Consider the following 23,159-nt stretch of genomic DNA (forward strand, 5'->3'; position numbering starts at 1 on the left):
TTGACTCAAAGTGCTCTCTTAAAGTATCAGTCATCACCCAAGACACCACAAAACCTTCTAGGAATACAAGCAGGTTGGTCAATGGATGCTCCATTCACCTTGGAACCATCACTGCTGCCAGCCATGCCCACAAAAGAGGTACTATTCTTCAAACAGCATCTAGGGGAAATAGGGATGCGCAGGAAGTTGGAAAAAGCAAAAGATTTGCAGACAAAATCCCGGGGACAAAAGTACTATGGGATCAGATAACTTTTTAAGAATTATGAACATCCTCCACTGCCAAGCTGTTTGTAAGCTCAGGGGTCCGAAGCATTTTCAAAGCATCAAAAAGCTTTAGATGGAACATTCCGTTTGATGAGCCCAATACAGCTGTGCTTGGAAGGGATCACATGAGCAAACTACATCAAAGGAAGATGTGGTGACTCAACCTGATCGTAGCGCTAACATTGTCCATTTTGCCTCTTGCATCTTGCAGAAAGCCACGTTCAAAACCTACTACGGACGGATAGAGCTGCATTAATGTGATTATCCCTTTTAGCCCCATAGACTGATAGATAATTCCCAAACTGCATGCCAGAGCATACAAACATGTCACAAGAGAACTGCTAGTATGCCATGAAAAAGTCAATTATTATTATTAATTAGACAATTAATCACTTGTTACTAATAATAAATAACAGGTCTCCAAGCAACTGACATTTAAAGACGTAAACATAAATACACTATACCATTAACAATTCTTGAAAAATATTAACATTCTCATAATAGTGCCAACAATTATCTCTCTCTCTCTTACACACACAAACACAAATTCCCCCATAACAGCCACAGGAAGTTTGGGCAGCACACCATCATCAGAACAAAATCAGCTGAGACCACCAAACATCTGGGGGAAAGTTGCAAGTCTTTACCTAGCTCCCAAAAAATGTCATCAAAGGTGTCAAGTGAGCCTCACTGAGAACAGCATTGCATCATATGTGTAGGTGTGTTGTGTGCAAAAAAATTGTACAGCCAATTTTCCTTTAGGTGGGGGAAATTCCATGGGGAGGCTCCCCCTTTGTCTCCACAGCCTCCCCTTACTTCTCCACAGGCAAGTGACAGCAGAAGGGAGGGAGGAGGAGGTGAAGGTGGAAGGGAGAATCAGAGAGAGATAGGCAGAAGAAAAAGTCTGAAATGTAGATGTTGATGAGTGCATATGGTTGAAATCATGCATGTTAAAGGCACATACAATTTGATGTGGCTGTATAACATAAAATCTCCTGTGAACTCAAATGTAGGCCTGCTGTATGTGTTCGAATCAGGCAACAGTGGATACCATGGTGGGCTCCATCATTCACCTGACCTCCTTCCTTCTGATTCACTGTTGTGTATTAGGGTAGAGAAATGGAGGGGCAAGGCAGCAGTGAGGTTGGTGCAGTGCAAACACAGCAGCACCAGCACCAGGGGTGTGTGCATGTCATGCAGATATTTCCATCACGCAAGCTTCGCCGCCACAGCACTCGAACCCAATAAGCAGCAGTGACTCAGCCGGAGGGTAGAGAGGTGAGCATCACAGTGTGCTCTGTGTTATGTTAATCCTCTGTTTGCAGGGTTTATATTTTAACGGAACATCTGTCCCACCTTGAACATACCTGGACCCTACATTCATCACCTGCAGTCTTCCTGCAGGTGCCCACTTTGAGAAAAGTTCAGAGGTGGAGGCAAGCGAAAGGGTCTTTCTGGTGGTGGCCTCCCCAACAAGGCCTGCCATGCACAGACATTAACATCCTTTTGGCACCAGGTTAAGATACTTCTTCTCCCAAGCTTTGGAGGGGTTATGATTTTCCTCCTTCCCTCCCTCCCTCCGACTTGGGGGTGAGGGGAGATAATGTTTTATTCTTAAACTTGATGGGTGATTTTAATTGTGTACTTAAGTCACTTAGAGATGTTTTGTATTGAGTGACTAATACATTGAAGAACTATTAATAATAGATTAATCAGGTTCTGAAGCATAGCAAGAGACACTTGATGGAATTCTTTAACAAGCAACACATAGACCAAGATTTAAGAAAATTGAAAGCTGCAAAGAATAATTCCTGTATGGCTCAATAATAAAAAAAGAACCTTCACAGAATCTTATAAGTTGTCTTTATGAACCATATAAAAAGTTTTGATTACCATACCCTGTTCTCATTTACCCTCAAAATGAAATTAAACCTTTCATTTGTGCATATGCAGTCGTCCCCCCCCCCCCGCCGCCTGCTTTCATTTCCTTGAGAAAAAATATCAGTGTTATTTATTTTGCTGTAAGTACTTGTTTTGAAAAGCCTTTCACTATCCACCTGATCCTATGTAAAAGCCTCAGGCAGGAGCACAACTTTCAGAAAACTACCAATCCCTTAAAAAAAAAAAGTGGACCAAGTGATCTACTTTTCCTGCAAAATGTCTGAAGTTGACCATAAAGAACCAGGCAGGTTCCCAATATAAACTTACCAGGATTACATCAAAGGCTTTGCTTTAGGATAAGGAGATTGATTTCTTCTGGGTCTTTTTGCACTTCATCCAGGATATTTTGGGTTTGTTGCAATAGTCCTTAGTCAGCTAAAAAATACAGCTATTCTGGTTACTAGACTGAGATGCTCTTGCTCTTAAGTGAGAAAGGGGTGCCTCTGTGTTGCAGCAGACAAGTAATGCTGAACAGTCAGACAGACCCCAAAACACAAGCAAGGACAGAACAACCAAGCTTCTGGCCTGGAAGAGCAACTGCATTAAACCCGATATAGCATGCTATAGCATGCTCAACCGGGTGCCTAACTGGACGGAAAGGATCCTAGGATTGAACAGTTTTGTCTGAGCAAGTAGGAAGGAATATTTGGAAAAACTGTGTCACCAGGGCAGTGTGCAGCAGCTGGCGTTTAAACGCCAATAAACGTTTCTGTTCTCAGCTCCCATTTCAGAGGAAGGCAAGTGCAACCCATTATATTTAGCAGGGGAAGCAAAGCAATCTCGCCTCTGGTGGCCTGCACACAGGCCCTCTTGCTAATAATAATAATAATAATAATACCCCCACCACCGTGCTAGGGCCCTATTTCCCCCCTTTAATACTACCATAGGTTCTTTTTGGATACCTCATGTCAGCAAAGATCAGGGCCTTTAGCTCATGCTCAGCCATGCAATTCACCTGCTATGCCTTGCCTCACTCAGATTCATGCCAGAAACAGAAACTTGAGTTTGACTTCTTCATCCAGCAACAAGAGCCAGGACAGAGGCACTAGTCTAGGCATAGGATAACTCAGCCCTCCAGATGTTTTGGGACTACAACTCCCATCATCCCTAGCTAACAGGACCAGTGGTCAGGGATGATGGGAGTTGTAGCCCCAAAACATCTGGAGGGCTGAGTTTGCCTATGCCTGCGCTAGTCCTACCCCTATGTACATGTCACATGGACTGGAGAGAGGGACTTATACACACACACACGTCCGTCCCCCCTAAAAAAAGGTATGAAATGCATACAGTTCTGTTCATCTCTTACAGTTCTGTATTCACACTTCTCCACTGGACACTTAGGCGCAACCTTCCTCCACCTTTGCATAAGACATGACTGTACAGCCATCACTCTCCCCGCCCTCCACAATTTCCAACAAATAGCCAGTGCAAACTTCTATTCCCAGCGCAGCAAGTTCTCTCGGTGCTCTTTAAATCTGCTGTTTCTCCTGCACAGGCAACGGGAAGAAGCCACATCCTTGGTTAACACCATCGTAGCCCAATGAAGGAGTTTGACACGCAAGTTACCTCCAAGGGCAGCGCGACACGCCCTCCTCACTCCCCAAAGACCAAAAAGAGAGAGGCTTGCCTCTGTATCACACATCACACGGCAGATCAAAAGATCCAAATCCGCTCCCAAATCCCATTCCTCCTGCAAGACAGCACTTTGTACTGTCACTTCCCCACTGCGAACTTCCCCTTATTTCATACCTCACAGCATGCACAGCTGCACCCCAAGATCAAACATCCATGCATGATTTTCCTTCCACAGATCTTGAAAATCACAGAGTTAGACTTTAATGGGAACCTCAATATGCCTAATCCTCTAAAGCTGGCACAGCAATGCTCAGAAATACATTAAACTCTGCCATAATCACAAAAGCAAAAAAAAAAAGTATATTTTTTCTCAAAAATGGTCCAGACGACATGTCAATCTATCTAGGATCTAACACAGTTACAGATGTCAAAGGGGTAGATCGAAAGCCAAAGTTGCTCAGCAGAAAATCCAGCAGCTTGCGGCAAAGGTTCACTGCTCCTCAAGAAAGAAAGGCTCCCAGTTTGTTAGTTTGTTTGGGGGGGGGGGCGGAGGGACTCTTGCACACATTCACACACAGAAAGCCAAGTGTCACAGAAGATAACACCTCCAGCAGCTAAAGCCAATTACAATCCCAAAATGAGTTTGATGATCTCACTAATGGCATTTGTTTTTCTTTTCTTAAAAAAAGAAAAGTGACACATACTCTTTTCCTTAAACTTGCAGTGCAGCAACAGCAACAACAAAAAGTCTCTACTGACAACTTTAGTAGCAGCAGGCAGCATGAAACTAACAGGGAAATTACGCTGTGTCTTCTAGACCCTAAGACTTTTTGAAACACACCAACTTTGCTTTTTGTTTTTACTTGCAACCATGAGGGTTAGGAGCTTGTTTCTGCTTTAAAACAAAGCCTATACAGCATGCATTGCACACTCCGCCTGTAACCCTGTTGACCTAGTTCATCAGCATCACTACTCCCAGTTTTGAAAAGGGGCCCAATTTCACCATGCTACTTCCTGCACTTTACATGCACAGGGAGAAATTAGAGCAGGTGAACCATGTCATGTGTGTCCATTAAAATCAAGAGTGGTCTTTACATTAAAAGATTCTAGACTTTAAAAGGGAGAGGGCTTTAGAGCTGAGCTAAACCATCAGCCTCGACAGAGGAAGTTTCATTAATAGCTCAATTAAGAGATAATATGGTTAGGCTCTTCAGGGACTCTACAAACAGATCCATGGAGCTCCACAAGGTTGCTTGCATCCATTTGCCACTGATTTTTCATTTTCAGTGCCTATATTGGGGTGGCTAAACTCACCCACAGCCAATCCAGGGAGGGGGGAGCCTTCATGTGCCTCCACACACTGCCCACATCAGCTGATTCATGCTAACCAGCTGAGACAGGGGTGGCGCCCCCTTCCCATTCATCAGACAACTGCTCTGATCACCAAGGAAAATTTGTAAACCCATCAAGGCAATGGGCTTACGTGAAGAATGGACCTCTACACTATTTGGGGCAAAACTCCCCTCTACCAGAAGCCCCTTGAGCCCCACACAACCTTGTTCAGGAGAGGTCCCCAACCTTCTGGAGAAGTATTTAAGGAAACGTCAGAAGGGAGAAGAGGAGAGGAAACTTTCCTTCCTTTGTTAACTTGTCGTTTACAACAAGACAATAAAAGAAAAGCACAAGGAGGACTACAGAAGAAAACCAGTTGCAGAGAATACTAGCAGTTTCAGTAAACCTAAAAGCAATAAGCAAAAATCACTCTCTTTAAAAACCTGGGGGAATAAAAAGATATTCACCTGGGGACGGAAGGACGACAGTAGCAAAGTCTCCCTGTGGAGAACAATCTACAACCAGGGTGCCACTACTGAACTCATCTTCTTTAGGGAAACAACAGATCATTCCAGGGTGGAGGAGGGAGAACAGCAGATTCACAAGAATGCCATCTATATAACGCATCCCAGTTCAGAAGGCAAAACGGTGCTTGAAACTCCTTGTTTCTCTTGGATGGACCTTCAGGCCATCCTCACACCACTTTGTCTCTCCCCCCCCCCCTCATCCAAGCCTACCTCATTGCAAACAGCAGGCTGTGAACATACAAATCAAAGAACCACCCTGCTGGATCAGCCCAAATGCCCATCTAGTCCAGACCTCTGTTCTTACAGTGGCCAGCCAGATGCCTGTGGAAGGTCTGCAAGCAGGACACAACACAAGCACATCAGCACTCTCCCCACACATGATTCCCAGCAACTGCTACCGGCATTCAGACAACACTGCCTCCAACCCTGGAAGTGGTACTAAGCCACAATAGCTAGTAACCACCGATAGCCTTATTCTCCATGAATTTGTCTAAATCACTTTTAAAGCTGTCAAAGTTGGCACCTATTGCAACATATTGGGGTAGCAAGTTAAGCAATGCACTGGGTAAAGGAGGACTTTCTTCTGCCTGCCCTGAACCTTCCAACATATATAGCTTCATTGGATGGCCCTGATTTCTAGTACTGTATTGCTTTACGATTTATTAATGAATGGCAAAATTAAGAATTAATGTCATGATGATGAACTATGCAGAGCTGGCAAAAATGACGGACAGACTTCAAGAAAGAGACAACAGTGACTTTGAAAGAGTGGGAAGCATTTATAATATACAGTACTTGCAGAAACAAAGGAAGAATATTGACTTGATGGCAGGATTTAAAAACATTCACATCTTTATTAACAAAGAACATTTAAAATGATAAAGAAATAATATAGTGGAATTTTAGGAAACAGCAGTATGTAATAAGGGGGAAACAAACCAGAAATGGAAGTTGGGGGAAGCCCAGGAGGGGAGGGAAGAGGTGATGTAATATAAATGTTCTTGATATGAGGTGTATGTAATGATAGAAAAAGAAAATTGAATAAAAATTTAATGGGGGGGGGGAGAGAATTAATGTCATGAAATGAGCAGTGGGAGTTCTTTCTTGCCTTATCTCACAGCACTCAACTCAGGAAGGGGGAACAGGACAGCCAGAAGGGGAAGTATGTACTTCTTCACACACGTGATTGGCTCAAGGTATTATTTCACAAAGGATATGGTGATGGAGAAAAAATTTGAATCAGTGATTCTGATTTTCTTTTGAAAATGGATGTGATGGACCACATCATGATTTTTCTGCCTGTTGTAGCTAGATCTTGTGTGGCTTCACTTGCATTTTTAAAGGGGTGCCACAAACCACCTGAATGAAGTTCATGGACCACTGGAGGTCACAGTTTGGGCACCACTGGACTAAGTCATGAAACAAGTACAGTGGTCCCCCGACTTATGAATTTAATCCGTTCCGAATGCACATTCGTAGGTCGAAAAGTTTGTAAGTCGGGGGAGAAAAGGTTTCCCATAGGAATGCATTGGAAACGGAAAAATTCGTAAGTCAAGAAAACCCCATCTAAACCGCAACGGTTTTCCTTTCGGATGTTGAAAAAAAGTAAGCGTGCAGCCATTTTTCCCCATTCATAACTCAAAATTTCGTAAGTCGAGTACTTCGTAAGTCGAGGGACCACTGTATATAATATTGACAACAATTAGGTTTATGTTTACTAAATTCATACGTCGCTTCCCACTAGTTACAACATCAAAATTTGTATCAGGAATAAGAAATAGAGTAATAAATATATACAAGCATGCAAAATGTATGGTGTGACAAGGATTTGAAATTAGCAGGGCGCCATGCGCATTTTGCACCTAAAGATTCTCCATTTGCGAGCACCTCAAAAAATCTGGGTGCCATTTTTTGCACCTGGTGGACACTCCAGGATTACTGAAATGTGTGTGCTTTGAAGCCTCTAAGTATACATTAAGGATAGGCAATATGTTAAAGAGTTTAACAATAAAGAGTAGAGTGTTTTGAAAACTGAAGTATGGTAGCAATATTGTTATGGTAATCAAATTAAACATGTATTAACAACTTCTGCTAAAAACTGATATTAACAATGCGTCACTTATGTGAATTGCATATTAGTTCATGCTTATCAAAATAATAATAATAAAAGTGTTGCCGCCCCCCCCCCAGTGGTGACTAGACATTCTGTTTTGGCACCCACAAACCAGGTCCCAGAAGCCATTTGGCGCTTAGCTTTTCTATCCCAGGTTCTAACACTGTGGTGTGAATGTGGTTTGTGATACTTCCCTCAAAGAATTCTGAGAGCTCTGGCTTGTTAAGGGCGCTGAGAGTTGTTAAGAGACCCCCTATTTCCCTCACAGAGCTACCATTCCCAGGGAACTCTGTGGGAAAAGGGGGTCTCCTAACAACTCTCAGCACCCTTAACAAGCCAAAGCTCACTGGATTCTTTGGGGGAAGCCATGACTGGCATCATAGTGCTTAAAATGTATGGTGTGCATGGGGCCCACAGGATAGATAAGGATTGTGCCTAATGGTGTGCACACACAACTTCAAATATCCAACAGTAGGAGCACACAAGATACAAAGCAAATGGCAATGTGTACATAGCCACAGACCCCAAAAAACAACAACACCAAACCCCTCTTCAAAACGCTTCAACATCTGCAGTTTACTTTTCAACCCGGTTTTGAAGTTACCATGCAGGAACCCTAACCCATGGCCTTTCGAGAATTTCTGTAAAGGCCAACAGCTGGACTGGCGGGAGGTGTGCCGAGCAAATGTTCTGTTTTGTTTTAAAAGATCATCACTGAATGATATTTTTCTTCTTCTGAAGAAAGCATCAGGCCTTACAAAGTTTCAATACTCCAGTGGCTTCTCCTAACTCCCCCCTCTGTTGCGAAGCCAGTTCAAAGAGAACCATAAAAAGTCATCCTAACATATTCTGGAATGGACAGAGCAAGGCTATAAAAATACCACTTATTTTGCCCCTCCTGGGTCTTATTACAGAATCGCACAAAAGCTTATAAAGAAAACCTTCCTTTAATGAACTCTTGGTGCAAAGGACATTTCCATATGTCCGCAAGAGCATGCAACACATTTTTTCTCATCCTCAGCATTTATTTCCTGGCGAGGCAAGGTTTCTGGATGAGGCTTTAAGCCATTTGAGGAAATGAAGGCATTTATTGCTACCTTTCATCTTAATTAAGGCTGTCACTTATGCATCATCATCAAAAAAAAAATGATACAGATTTGCATGTGCTTATTTATATATACAAATGCAGATGCAAATTCAGAAATACTTTATTGCAACAGATATAAAATGGGGAAGACTGCAACCAGGTGGCCTGCAAGTCTGCTCTGTCTGCATCCAGGTGCTAACTGCTGATGGACAACATTTGAGCCCTCATCTCTCTTTTTAGGATTAGTTATCTTTAAAATCAGACTTGGACCAGACAGCCCTTCAAATACAGAACTCCATGGAAGAGAGTATTGTTCTCTGCAGTAGGACAGATGGCTACCCTAATGAAACCAATGCAACAGTTATATTTTTCTCCTCAAATGTGGGTCTTGGTGGACCACTTAATGATTTGTAGCAACTTTAATGTGCTGTGCTATTTTCAATTGTCTTTTTAATGCTTCCTTCATTTCTTATACATTGCATTTTATTGTATTGCAATTTGAAATTCCATGGAAATATTTTTTATTTATTTTTTAAATTGAACTTATCTATTGCCCTATACTTCGGGCGGTTCACAGAATAAAATCAGAACATAAAACCACAAAATGCATAATAAAAATTAAACAACAACAAGCCAATACCCCCCCCCCCAAAAAAACATTTTAAAAGGGTAGAGGATGTCAATCAATTTTAAACTGTAATACAACTACCGCTACATGTAAGAAGTAAAACTAGCAATGAAAATACTATTAAAAATCAGTATGTAACGTGATGGATGTGCCATCTCCTATCTTCAACCACAAATCCAAAGGCACACTGAATGAAGCCTGCGGACGACTGGTGGCCCTTGGACCATAGCTTGGAAAGCCCTGAACTAGATTGTTCTGTTCCGGTTGCACGGTTTTACTTGCTTTTATAATTGCAACTACAGTGTTTAACTTGTTTTTGTAACTATATGAGTCTATTACTGTGTTGCAAACCGCTTTAGGACCTTACTTACAGGGAATGGCAGGCAGGAAATCTTACAAACAAACAATTGTATGTGGCCTCCTCTGCACTATAAATTTCAAGTAGTAACAATCCACTTTCAGTAATTATGGCTCCCCCCCCCCAAAAAAAACTATGGGAACTTATGGGTTTGTCACGAAAGAGTCCGACAGGAGTAAACGAATTCCTTCAGTAGCACCTTAAAGACCAACTAAGTTTTTATTTTGGTATGAGCTTTCGTGTGCATGCATGCACACGAAAGCTCATACCAAAATAAAAACTTAGTTGGTCTTTAAGGTGCTACTGAAGGAATTTTTTTATTTTACTTCGATCCAGACCAACACGGCTACCTACCTGTAACCAGGAGTAAACGACTAAACAACAACAACAATGGGTTTGTTAAGAATCATTAGGAGGCCCCTATTCCCCTCACAGAGCTATGTTACTCGGAGTTGTTAAATGGTCAACCCCTCTTTATAGGGAACTCTGAGAATTGTAGCTCTGGGAGACCCTACCCTGCTAGAACTTCAACCTGTAGCATTTGCGTCTCTGTGTTGATGCTGCTCGTGGTGAGCTACCTGAAATCATATTGGGGATAACCCATTGTTCCTGGGTCTTTCTCTGATTTGGCTTGGCTGTAACTCCTGGTCACACCTGGAACGTTTCTGAATTTTCAGAAGAATTCTGGCCTTGCTTATCAGATTCTCTAGTCTTGCTTCAGGCAACTCTACAGAGAATAATAGAATCGTGGGGTTGGAAGAGGCTCCAGGGGTCATCTAGTCCAACCTCCTGCAAAGGAAGGACATCCCCTTCCTTCCTACCTGTTTTCAAACCTATGATATTACCTGACCTGGAAGCATTAATGCACAGGCAAGGTTTGGAGGAGGAAACGATAAGCAACCCTCTAGAGATCTACTCCAACACTTCCACCAACTCTGCTTCCACTCCTGCTAGAACTCTCATATCAGTTCCCAACATCCTTGGCTGCCTACAGCCCAGAAACACAATTGCCAAAGACCTTAGCTCTTAACACCCCCAGTATTATTACCATTGTTCACATCTTGTTTACAACATGTTCTTACAAGCGCTCTCTCTCTCCTGCTCTCTCTTGCTCTCTAACCCTCAAGGAGGTTCAAGCATCATTTTGGCTTCTTTGTCAACATCCAAATTAGTCATGTGCCATGTCAAGTCTGAACTATCTGGAAAATGCACACAGATAAACACAGATCATCTCATCTCATCTCAACCCAACCAGCCCTGCCAGATGGCTCCCCGAACTCAACTTTAGTAAATTTTGCAACACAAAAGCATCTGAATTTATGCTTCCCCTCATATGTCAATTTAACCTCCAGCACAAAGCTTTTGAAATAGTGCAAGGATGCCTAACATTTTCCATATGGCAATGGCACAGTGGCTTTTAATTGTACCAAATGGTATCACTCTAGGATAATTACCTTGGAATCAAGCTTTCTGCTAGATTATTGGCCAATTCACTAATCTCATCACCACGGCACTCCTAATACTTTCGGAGACTCTTTGATGGTGAGCATCCACACGGCATCCTTCCCAAACCAGAGATATCAGCATAGCCTGTGCGCTTTCTCTAATTAAATTATCTCTTTACGGAAGCCAAATTTCATTAGGCTGTTAGTCTCCCCGTCCTTTGATCATGCAAAAGTTTGGGGAAATTTGCAACCACACTTGGGTGTATATGCAACAAGGAGACATGATTCACTCTGTATAAATAGCAAAGAAAAACCTGACACATTGGCCCGTTCCACCGGTATTTCTCCATGTCTACTTAATTTTATTTAGAACATACAGACTAGAGCGGAGCCAAAGTTCTCGAGACAGTTTTTTATTTTGAAAAAAAAAGAGGGGGTTGTTTTCCACCCTGGGTGGGATTACCATGTTGAGCAATGGCAGCAACTTTGCTGTGTTCTTTCTTTAACTAATTGCTCCACCATGTTGTTGCAAAATGCATAGTTGCATAGGGTGAGGAGGGGAGAGAGATGGCAGTCCCTACTAAACAGGGTTGCAGAACTTTCCCCACAATGCTTCTAGGATTATCCTGACATTGCATCTTTCAAACAGAGACCCTGCAGATGGGTATCATGGGACTGCCAATTGCAGCTACATCACCACTTGAAAGATCGCACCCCCAAAAAAGAAACACTGCTGCTGCAAACAACAATTATTACAGTACAGCTAAGCACTCTCACCCCATGCTTTTATTTAAAGGATCCCTCCTGCCCCCTGAAAGCCAAAAATACTGTCCCAATTTGGTGGCTTGTGGGCAGAGGGGAGCATAAAAGAGGGACAGCATTTTTGGCTCAATGCTAAATACAGATACAGGACTGTGCAGTGCATTATTTTAAGTGCACAACACTTGCAGCAAGCAGAAATGTGCCTCACTACTGTAAAATACACCAAGGCTCTTTTATTTACTGAGGAGTGTCTACCTTGCTTTATCCCAGTGGTTTTCAAAGTTTCTGACTTCAGGGACTCCTTTCCACATTAACTAAACAGCCAAGGTAACCACTGGCATTCACCACTAAACGACTGCATGTTGCAAAGGATTCTGGAGACATATCCTACCCTGTTTCTCATATTTTAAGACATACGCATAAAATAAGCCATAGCAGGATTTTTAAGCATTCAAGGAATATAAGACATACCCCGAAAATAAGACATAGTGATAGGTGCAGCAGCAATGCCGGCCACAGCAGGAGAAGGAAGAAAAAAATAAGACATCCCTTGAAAATAAGCCATAGTGTGTTTTTTTGAGGAAAAAATAAATATAAGACATGTCTTATAATATGAGAAACACGGTAGAGCACACACTCTGCTCTCCTGGGTCTATATAGGACCTCACTGCTAGTTAGTTTTATTACATTCTACACTTTGCTATTGAAATAATACGCATCCATTAAAAACAAAAACAAAAAGTCAGGGTGTGGTAAGCTTCCTTAAAATCAGCCAAGTTAAAACTAGCTTTGATTTTAAAAAACAAAACAAAAAAGAGCCAACAGTCAAAACAGAATGACAGGTAATGAGGTGGAACTGCACTGGAAAGGAGTTCCACATTTGCAGCCCCACCAATGAAAACATTCTTCACCTAGCTTGCCAGGTCTCAATGTCTGGACAGAACAGAGAGCATAGGCCTCCAAGGCTGACCTCAGACAGGGACTTATGGGAGCAGCAGTTTCTGAGAAGACCTGGATCCTAAACTAAATAGGTCAGGAGTCAGGGACCTCTGGCCCACAGGTCAAATGAAGTCCTCTCCCCCAGAGTCCCCTGGGAAGGAGGAGAGATGGTTAAAGCACTCTGAGAATTACAGCTCTGTGTGTGGAATAGGAGTCTCCTAGCAACTCTCAGTACCCAGGATTCTTTTCGGGAAGCAACGCCTGTTCAAAGTGCCATGATACTGCTTTAAATGTATAGGGAAGTTGCTTTGCTGAAGAGCATTGCCTACGATTTTATAAAGGATGCGTGCTGATGAACCGCTGTCCTTTGGACACTTTAGCTGGCGTTCCTATCTTCTGCTTGTTGCGGGGTGGGGTATCCCATTCACATGTTCAAAATGTAAGAGTGGAGCAAGTGCTTAGAGAGAAACTTGGCCAACTGGGAAACATGACTCAATCATGTCTCTTGGTAGGTGGGGATCCCTGTCACAGGAGGCATATCTTGTATCAGATGATGCATGAGGTGATGCTGGTAACCCAGAATGGCCCACTTGCAGCAGATAACCTTGCAGGATGCTCAGGGCTTGCCAAAGACTTTGGGGGTGGAGGGGAACGCTGCTATTATTAAATAATTGGAAGCCAGATGTTTTTTGCCAATCTCCTGCATATCACCCTAGATATACCAGTAGATCTGCTCTACTTTTTGCCTCTTTGATAAAACAAAAGAGAAACAGTGGACCACTGATTTCTCTTGGACCACTTAGTGTTCACTAGTGGATACGATTCTTGCCGAAAAGATGCTGACCAAGGTGGGCGTTGGTCTGATCCATCAATGCATCCCTTAACTTCAGCAAGATTATATCTACAGGATCAGTTAATCACAAAGCAACCATTTGTTATTTGCAAAGCAAAGATACGTATTCAGCATCTCTTAACATTTAAAGGCATCTGCGCACAGCAGCTTTCTATGCTGATCTCTTTAGCAGTTTGACTGCTGGGTCCATCTCCTCCAGCACCTTCCCATTGACCAGCAGGGGCTCAATTTATCCAGGGTTTTAGGCAGGGGAGATGCCAGGGATGGAACCCAGACTCTGTATTGGGAACATCAGAGCTATAACCCTTGCCCATATGGAGGCCAGGATGTTTTCCTATGATATGCTTGGCAAACTGAAAAAGGACATCAGTGCACAGGAGCATAGGAAGCTGCCTGAGATCAAGTCAGTCCATTGGCCCATCTACGGTCTACACCAGGGGTCCCCAGACTTACCGGGCTTCGGGCCGGAGGGCAGGGGAGTGCGCGCGCAGCGGGCCGGAGGGTGGGGGAGTGCACGCCCGTGCGCATGCGCACACGGTCGGAAAAAAATCGCTTGTGCGCATGCATATGGGCCTCCCCCGACCCGGAAGTGCACCGGAAATGACCTCTTCTGGGTCGGGAGAGGCCCATACGCATGCACACAAAGGATTTTCGGCGATTTTTTTCCGATTTTGAAGATCGCCGCCGTGCCGCATGCCGTAAGAGCGGGCGGCGGCAGCGGGAGTCGTCACGGGCCGGATTGGGAGGCCAATTGGGCCGCATCCGGCCCGGGGGCCGTAGTCTGGGGACCCTTGGTCTACACTAATCAGCAGCAGTCCTTCAGGGTTTCTGGTGGGGTCTCTCCAAGCCTTATCTGGAGATGCTGGGGACCAAACCTGAGACTTTCTGCATGTAAAGCAGATTGCTCTAGAACTGAGCTAGGGCCCTTCCCTTGGAACCGCCTGGAGAACATGCCACGCAAGTCTCACAATAGCCCAGCATGAACAAGGGTACTTGCTGTTGTACCCTTCTGATGCTTTGGGACCACAAGTCCAATCAACCCGCTCCAACCTGTCCAATGGTTTTCCTGCAGGCAACATCTCTATCAGAGTTGCAGGCAGAGGTATTTCACATCAACTTCTATCTAAACTTTTTTCAAAAAAAAGTAGATGCGTCAGTGATTGGATTGCCTGCCGAGCCATGTGCTTTGGCAATGTGCTACAGTTTCTTCCTGAGGAATCTAGGTGGAAAGGCTTCCCTGAAGGTTAAAAAAAAAGTTTGAAAACCACTCCTAAATAGGAAGCATTTCCAACTTTGCTCAGCTTGTACCTGTTCCCCAAATGTGGCAATGCAAATTGGGGTGTAAAGTTAAGGGAAAGCAGTGTTGCAAAAGCCATGGGACTGTTCCAGCAAAACTGTGCAATTCCTACAGGAAGTTTTTGCAGCATTAGAGGTACTGAGAAACACACTACAGTGGTACCTCTGGTTAAGAACTTAATTTGTTCTGGAGGTCCGTTCTTAACCTGAAACTGTTCTTAACCTGAGGTACCACTTTAGCTAATGGGGCCTCCTGCTGCCCCCACGCGGCCAGCACTCAATTTCTGTTCTTATTCTGAAGCAAAGTTCTTAACCTGAGGTACCTCTGTATTCCACTCCCCCACCCAATACCCCACTTCCCAACACAGCATCTGCCACAAGATACAGTAAATGCCTAGGGTGGAATGGCAGAGGAAATGTTTGCAATCTGCTCTAGGCTTCCACAATGGCCTAGGCCACATGTAATGCTAAGCCATGGTTAATACAAACATGGGCTTATAAAAACCAACAATAAACCATGGTTTACAAGTGTGGCTTGTTCACAGTTCATAAACTTTGACTAAAATACTGAGCCAGGTTCAGAAAATCAAATTAAACAATGATTTACGTTACGCTTGAACCTGGCCTATATGTGCATGAGGACTTTATGTGCATGAGTACAGTATACGGCAGAGGGTTGCAAAGGCCACCCAAAGACATCCACAGACACATACCATTTTCCATAAGCAGCCAAATTAAAATGGGGGAGGGGGAACACACTTCCCCAAAAGACACCAATAGGACAGCAACACACAAGAAAGAAACCTAGGAACATTTGTTATGGCCTTGAAGAAAAAAGAAAATTGAATTAAGCAAATGTATTATTTAAAAGTTCTCCTTGGCACTGAGCCCAACACTCAGGGTAGGGGGAAGAAAGCTTTTACAAATAATGTAGCTTTGCAAAAGAAGAAGTTAAAAAAAAAACCAGTTGAATAAAGAACAGATAATCCATGCACAATGGCAGGAACTCGTTTGTAAAAACAGCAGAACTTCAGCCCTAGAAAATGTTTACCACATACGGTAGGAAACCAGAATGGGGGCGGGGAGTAATTGACACACACAAAGGGTCATGGGTACCAACATATATAGGTACCAAAACATACGCTCTCCAACTTACTAAAAATTTTACTAAACACAGCAAATACACTCCTCGCACGTAAAAGAGGTTATCAGGATGTTGTGTTCCAGAGCAAAAGATTGCTACAATCAAGTTTGTCTAATAACCTTCTTAGAACCTTTAAATCCCTAAATTGCCTCTGTCCAGTACACCTGAAGGAGCGTCTCCACCCCCATCGTTCTGCCCGGACACTGAGGTCCAGTACCAAGGGCCTTCTGGCAGTTCCCTCGTTGCAAGAAGCCAAGTTGTAGGGAAATCAGACAGAGGGCCTTCTCGGTAGTGGCACCCGCCCTGTGGAACGCCCTCCCATGGGATGTCAAAGAGAAAAACAGCTACCAGATTTTTAGAAGACTTCTGAAGGCAGCCCTGTTTAGGGAGGCTTTTAATGCTTAATCAATTATTTTATTTTATTTTTCTGTTGGAAGCCACCCAGGGGAAACCCAGCCAGATGGGCGGGGTATAAATAATAAATTATTATTATTATTATTATTATTATTATTATTATTATTATTATTATAGAACATAATTTGTTAATAACCTTCTTAGAACATGGTGTTCAGAGCAAGGTGTTCAGAATTGGACGCCATACTCCAGGTGTTAAGGACACCAAGCATAGGGGAGGTGTGACATCAATGTTAGTGGAGTACATTAGAAGAGCACTGGCTTTGCATGCAGAATGTCCCAAGTTTAATCCCTGGCATCTCCAGGTAGAGCTGAGTGTGTCCCGTCTGAAACCCTGGAGAGCTGCTGCCACTCAATTAAGACAAAACTGAGCTAGATACACAGGTACCATGATTCTGTATGTGTTCTGCAGGTATGAGGAGGCAATGACATTTATTCCGTCAAGGGTGACACTCCTTTAGGGCTGATTTGTTGGGAGTCAAAAGTGGTTAGGGCCTGATCCAACAGCAGTTGGACTACCTCTTTCCCCCTTAGGGTCACAGGTTGCCCACACCTGGTGTAGAAGATCCCTAGCTCAACCTTTGCATCTCCAGTCAAAAGATAACTCAGGTGGTCACTCAGTATAATTTATTATTATTTAGCCAATTATAAGGGGTGGGGGATCAAAACTTATTCCAACCAGGAAATATTTGAACCTCCATACCTACAGAAGAAATTACAATGTTGTCATGAGAAGAACAGAACTTTGAAAGAATGTAAGAGGAGCCTGCTGGATCAGGCCAATGGACTGCCTAGTTCAGCATCCTGTTCTCACAGTGGCCAACCAGATGCCCCAATAGGAAGCCTACAAGCTGGATGTGAGCACAACTACAGCACTTCCCTCCCACTGCTTCCAGCAAGGATTGTCCAGAGGCACAATGCCTTTGACAGTGGAGGTGGAACATAGCCAGCATGGCTAGTAGCCATTGATAGCCTTGCCCTCCATGAATTTGTTTAATGCTCTTTTGAAGCCATGCAAGCATCATTTTTTTAAGGAGAGTATTGACAGGCTGGAAGGGAAGGGAGATCAAGACGATCAAGGGTCTGGAAGCCAAGCTGTATGATGAATGGTTGAAGGAATTTGATTTGTTTAGCCTGGTAAATATGATAAATAAATATGATAGCAATCTTCAAACACCTAAAGGTCTGTCACATGGAGGACGGAGCAAGCTTGTTTTCTATTATTCTAAGTGAGTGACCATCACTGCCCTCTCCTTTGGGAGCGAGTTCCCTCATTTAACTCTGTGCCAAACCTCCCTTCCCCAAACCAGGTGATGAAAGCACAATCCTTACTCCGTTTATGGAGTCCTTCCACATGACCTCAGCCTTATTCTTTGCATGTTGTTTAAAGCAACATTAAAATTACAACACAATGTGGTGTCTGTGCCTCTGGAGCCAAAGCTCTGCATAACTTTAACTGATGCCATTCTTGCTTTCTCTACTATTTAATAAATCATCCCTTTCTTCTAATCTGGAGCAAAACTGCATGCAGATGCTTTAGAATGTCACAAAAGAACCACCAAGCCTCTCAATTCCATCATTTGCATCAAATCTTCCACTCCAATAGAAGGTTATTCTTATGAAATTCCTGGGAAGCTAAGTGTCTAATTACTTAGACACCCTTAAGCATTTCCCTCCCTTTAACACTTCCCTGTCCCTATTAAATAAAACTCAAGGGGATAATATTTCTCCAAAGGCAATATGTTTTTGGCATCTTTTTTCATTCCATCTGCTTGAACTGTCTACCAAAACAGCAATGAACAAAGTTCCATTGCCAGCAACTTTGAATGCAGACCAAAACCTACAACCAAGATCTTTGAGACACTTTGGAACTTTAGTGCAAATGCATACAGGAACTTGCTCAATTCAGCTGGAGCATTAGGAAGTAAACACAGATCTTAGTTACTTATTACAATTACTCATTTAAATGAGTTAAATTAAGGCAGTGAATTATGAGGGCATGGACACTGGATTCCACATCCCACCACAGAAATGGCTGTTTGCACCTGGGATTTTCTGAAACTAAGCATGTGGTCTAACACAAATACATGCATGGACCCCAAGGGCATCAAAATGAGAGTTTAGAAAATAATATCCCTTCCCATCTTATTTCATTAAACCACAAAATGGGTTGGATTCAGAACAAGAGCTGGTCTGGTGATTAACCCTACTCACACTTGGCTAGAACAGATTCTGTTGCACTCAATGGGACTTCCTTCCAAGTTGAGATGAACAGTATTGCACTGGGAGTGGACTGTAGGCTGCAAAAGCTTTGGCCATAATAAAAATCTGCTAGCCTTTAAAGTGCCACCCAACTCTTTGTTGCTTTGCAATAGAGAAACCCAACCCATATGCTTTGGAAGAGTACAGCTGAGCACATTCATCTTGTGAGATAGCAAAAATGTATGGAGATTGGAAAGCACATTTGACTTTGAAATAAATATTTAAGTACCGTATTTCAAATTAACATCAGGATCCACATATGCCATTGGTCTGGTTTTCCCTGGTGTTTAAAATACAACTGCTCTCCTTCCAAGATACTGTACTTTGGATTTCCTTTCCATAAAGATGGTTTGTAGAGTTAGTAAAGTATATTAATTACACATACCTGAATTATTGTATTTTTAATATTTTGTTGGAAGCTGCCCAGATTGGCTGATGAAACCCAGCCAGATGGGTATAAATAAAATAATAAATAATAATAATAAGTATGACTCAAATAGCTAAAGGTACAGGGAATACACACATATAACCTAAAAATGAGTTATTTGGCTAAGAATCAGACTCCCATGCTGGCTCAATTTTTAAGTGACGGCTTTCCAAAATATACAGTGGCTCCTAAAGCTATCAGAGCATGAACACCCAATATAGAGCAGTTTCACCCACCTCCAATTTATGCGAGCAATAATACTCACACACTACTAAAAGACTGGACAGCAACTTTCCTTTCACCTAATAAGAGTCCTGATCAGGGGCTGCATACTGTATTTTGCTCAGAAGAAAGTAGCAAGTATACATTAAACTTGGTCACATACACTTTGAAAATAGCCTCTCTCCAGGTTACCTATAGCAAGTAAACACAACCTCCAAATGGCATGGCGCATAAAGTTTACAAAAGATGGCTCTTTTTAATGCCAGCCAGAACTGATGAATACAGGTTCACTAAAATGAATGTGGACTAAAAACTTATCTGGAGGTGTTTACAAGGCTGCTTTCACAAATGGTGGTTCAATTAAACACTCATCCCACCCGCCCCCACCACAAAGAAACTTCCTTGCTTCAACCAGAAACACAAGGTAAAATAATCTCCTCCAATCAGCAGGGTGCAAACAAAGTGCTATCTTTTCTAATGACTCAGCAGTGTGCAAATGCCAACAGCTCCAGAGTGCAAACCAAACAAAGTATAAGTGTAAGAAATAAATCATCATATAGATTGTCACGGAGTCATTATCTGTTCAGGACCAGGACCAATATCTGTTATTACCAAAGACTTTCTCCAGTGTTGCCCAGATCATTCCAGCAATATAAAACAAACAAACAAATCCCTTCTCTTATTTTTGATTATCAGAGTACAATCTTGAGACAGAACTAAGTTTTGACACAATGGGGGGAAAGCACCATTAGATCTGGGAAGCTTCAATCCACAGGTTTACCTTAGAGACCAATAAACACACAAACATGCACACACACAACTTTCTAAGACCGCCCCCTGCGAACTATGAAAGGCTCTTCCCCAGGTCTGTTTTTAAAGAGAAGAAAAAGCAAAATCCAGATGTTCAGGAAAAGCTTTTTTAAATAACAAAACAAAAACTCTTAGAGTACATTTGCAACCAGCAAGTATCAATCTGGCTGAGCAAGGAAGCAGGCTTACTTATGAGTAAGCCCAACTGCATTCAATGGGGTTCATGCCCATTTAAGTGTGCAAAGGACTGCAGTCTGAAGCAACACAATCCCCTCATATCTAATAGCACTCTCAAGGCAAAGCAGTGTGCAAAGCATATAAACAGAATTTTTTAAAAAAGGAAAAGATAGATTGCAGATGTTTAAGCAACCAAAAGAACAGATTGGGACACTCAGCAAAGCCTTATGAGAAAGTCTCCCATCCCACTAAGAACTCTAGCGGGGTTGCGGGCACTTAAAAAGTTGGCTTTGGGAAGCAAAATGACAAAGTGCCAGACAATAAATGAAGCCACCTCTCTATTCCTATCTCTCACACACACCAGGACTCTCATCATCTGTTTTGGTTTCTGACGATTTCTACAATGGACACTGGAGAAAGAAAGAGAGAGACATTGTCCATCTGTCCATCCCATTCCTGAAGAGCCATGTTCTTTTCAACACAGGGAAGCAAGGCAGCCGCCCTGCAAACTTGCAACTCCTTCAAAGGGTGGGCGCACCGAATCAACTCAGAAGGCGACTCCCAAAGGCGCAATAACTGAAAGTGGAGGGGGGGCGGAGGGGGAAGATAAGTTTTCATCCCAAAGAGCTCCAACTCAAAGAGAGCCTAGGCTGGAAGAGGTTCAAGCTAGTTTCTGCCTTGATGGTAAGGAGGGAGAGGAGGGAAGGCAAGCCTGATGGAAGGAGGAATCGAGAACTCACCCTGGAACCAGACAGCCTGCAAAGAGCCCGGTGCTGGCAGCCTTGCTGAAGTCCTAGGCTGCTGCCTCCGCTGCTGCTTCCACTGCCAGAGTATTTCTGCTTCACCATCCAGTCCTCCAGCCCTTTCCGAGCCAGCGAGGCATTCACAGCAAAACTATCACCTGGGGAAGGAAAAGGAAAGCCTCAAGTCAGGCACAGTCGCCACCCTGGAAGGGACCCATTCAAGCCCTCCTTAAGACCCCACATACTTCTTTTCTTGCCCCCAAACTACCTGCCCCAACCGCAACAAAAAAACGAGAGAGAAGGGGAAGGGGAAGAGGGAGCAAAAGACTCAGAGAACAGAACCATTCCTGAGAGTAGAGAACGTCTCTGAGCATCCACCCCAAAATCACCAGAGCACAAACTTTTTCTCCCTTTCCTTTTTTTTTTACAGGGGCAAAAAGTTGGGGGTGGGAGAGAGAGCAGAAAAGGATAGAAGTTCTTATGAACAGGAACAATAATAATTATAAAAACAACATACCTTCTGGGCTTTCTCGAGGTTTACAAACAGCAGCTAGGAAAATCCAGGGTTGGAGAGAGAGAAAATAAAAACAAGAAGATAGTTAGAGCAGAGTCTTGCATATACATAAGATATCTGGAGAATTCTCCTTTCCCTCCCCGCGCCCTATAAACCGTGCAAAAGAACTTACCATGTTTTGAGTGAAGTTTCCCCATCTCTCGGCATGGATCTGCAAACCCGAGGGCATCGGAAGTGGGCTTCAGGGCTGAGCTGGAGACATCACTGCCTGCTTGTTGGCTCTCTTCAACAACAACAACAACAACAACAACAACAACAACAATCTCTCAATTCCAAACGGGTCCCTTCTTCGTTTTAGAAATCCATGTGCTCCGACCGTCCCCTTTCCTTGATGAAAGCAACGATGGAAAAAAGATATGGGCGGGGGGGATGCACAGAGGAGCAGATCTATAGATAGATAGATGCACACTTGCAGCAGCAGCGGCAGCAAAAGCAGCTCTGAACTCAGCGCCCTGGCTGCGTCTCTCTCCTCTTCTCTCCCTCTCGACTCAAGTCTCGCTTGTAACAGAGGCGGTTACAAAAGACCTTACTTCACCCACCGGGGAACATGATTGACACCTCATTGAGATTAGACCACTTGCAGGCAGCCTCTGGATTCCGATTGGAGCGGGGCGGCACATGAAAGGGAAGAAGGATCCTTTTGGAGTCTCCAAAAAAATAAAAGGAGCGGCGGCGGCGGCGGCTCCTTTGGTGTGTTTCATTTCCAGCCAGGCGCAGGCAGCAGAGCTCCGAGCCATAGAGGGAGGCCCCATTCCAGATCTCTCTCTCTCCCTCCTCACTACTTTCTTTCTCTCTGTTTGTGTTTTTTGTGCGTTGCTTTGGGGTTTAAGTAAGTCCCCCACCCCGCTTCCCCATGATCCATCAGCCCCCTGCAACTTTTTTGGGGAGGCCACTCAAGGAGCAATCTTGGGCGTGCCTACTCGGAAGTAAGTTCCACTCAGTTCAAAGTGCATTGCTCCCGAGTAAGTGTGTGTAGGCTTGCGGATTTTAGTCTTTGTTCCCGCTTACTTGGGAGTAAGGTTTGGTTGGGCTTGCTTTTGAGTAGACACACACAAGGCGGGGTGTGTGTGTCAAGGAAGAGTGGATTTTATTTTATTTTTAAAGGTATTATTAGTATTCTTCCACCTTCCCTGCATCCCCCCAAATGCTGCTTACAATATATTTCAAGAAACGCAAAATGCGCACAAACATGATTATAGTTATTTAAATAAATAAATCAGTTTGAGGAACTGTTACGTAATAATACATTGGTCTATGTTTTTGCAT

General features: G+C 43.3%; 1 protein-coding gene across 3 annotated transcripts in view; it reads right to left on the reverse strand.

The window, feature by feature from the left end:
- NKD1 (NKD inhibitor of WNT signaling pathway 1) overlaps positions 1-22,693 on the reverse strand; it is a 119,092-nt gene extending 96,399 nt beyond the window's left edge. The window contains exons 1-3 of one of the 3 annotated variants that reach the window (XM_060276089.1): positions 22,006-22,693; positions 21,837-21,869; positions 21,317-21,477 (exon numbers count right to left, since the gene is read on the reverse strand). In XM_060276089.1, coding sequence (XP_060132072.1) covers positions 21,317-21,477; positions 21,837-21,869; positions 22,006-22,030 — 219 coding nt within the window. In that variant the 5' untranslated portion in view covers positions 22,031-22,693. The remainder of the gene's footprint in view (positions 1-21,316; positions 21,478-21,836; positions 21,870-22,005) is intronic. The other 2 variants (XM_035117054.2, XM_060276088.1) reach the window with 2 other exon arrangements.
- Between the last annotated feature and the right edge of the window lie 466 nt (positions 22,694-23,159).

This window comes from Zootoca vivipara, chromosome 6, assembly GCF_963506605.1.
Source record: "Zootoca vivipara chromosome 6, rZooViv1.1, whole genome shotgun sequence".
Taxonomy (NCBI): domain Eukaryota; kingdom Metazoa; phylum Chordata; class Lepidosauria; order Squamata; family Lacertidae; genus Zootoca; species Zootoca vivipara.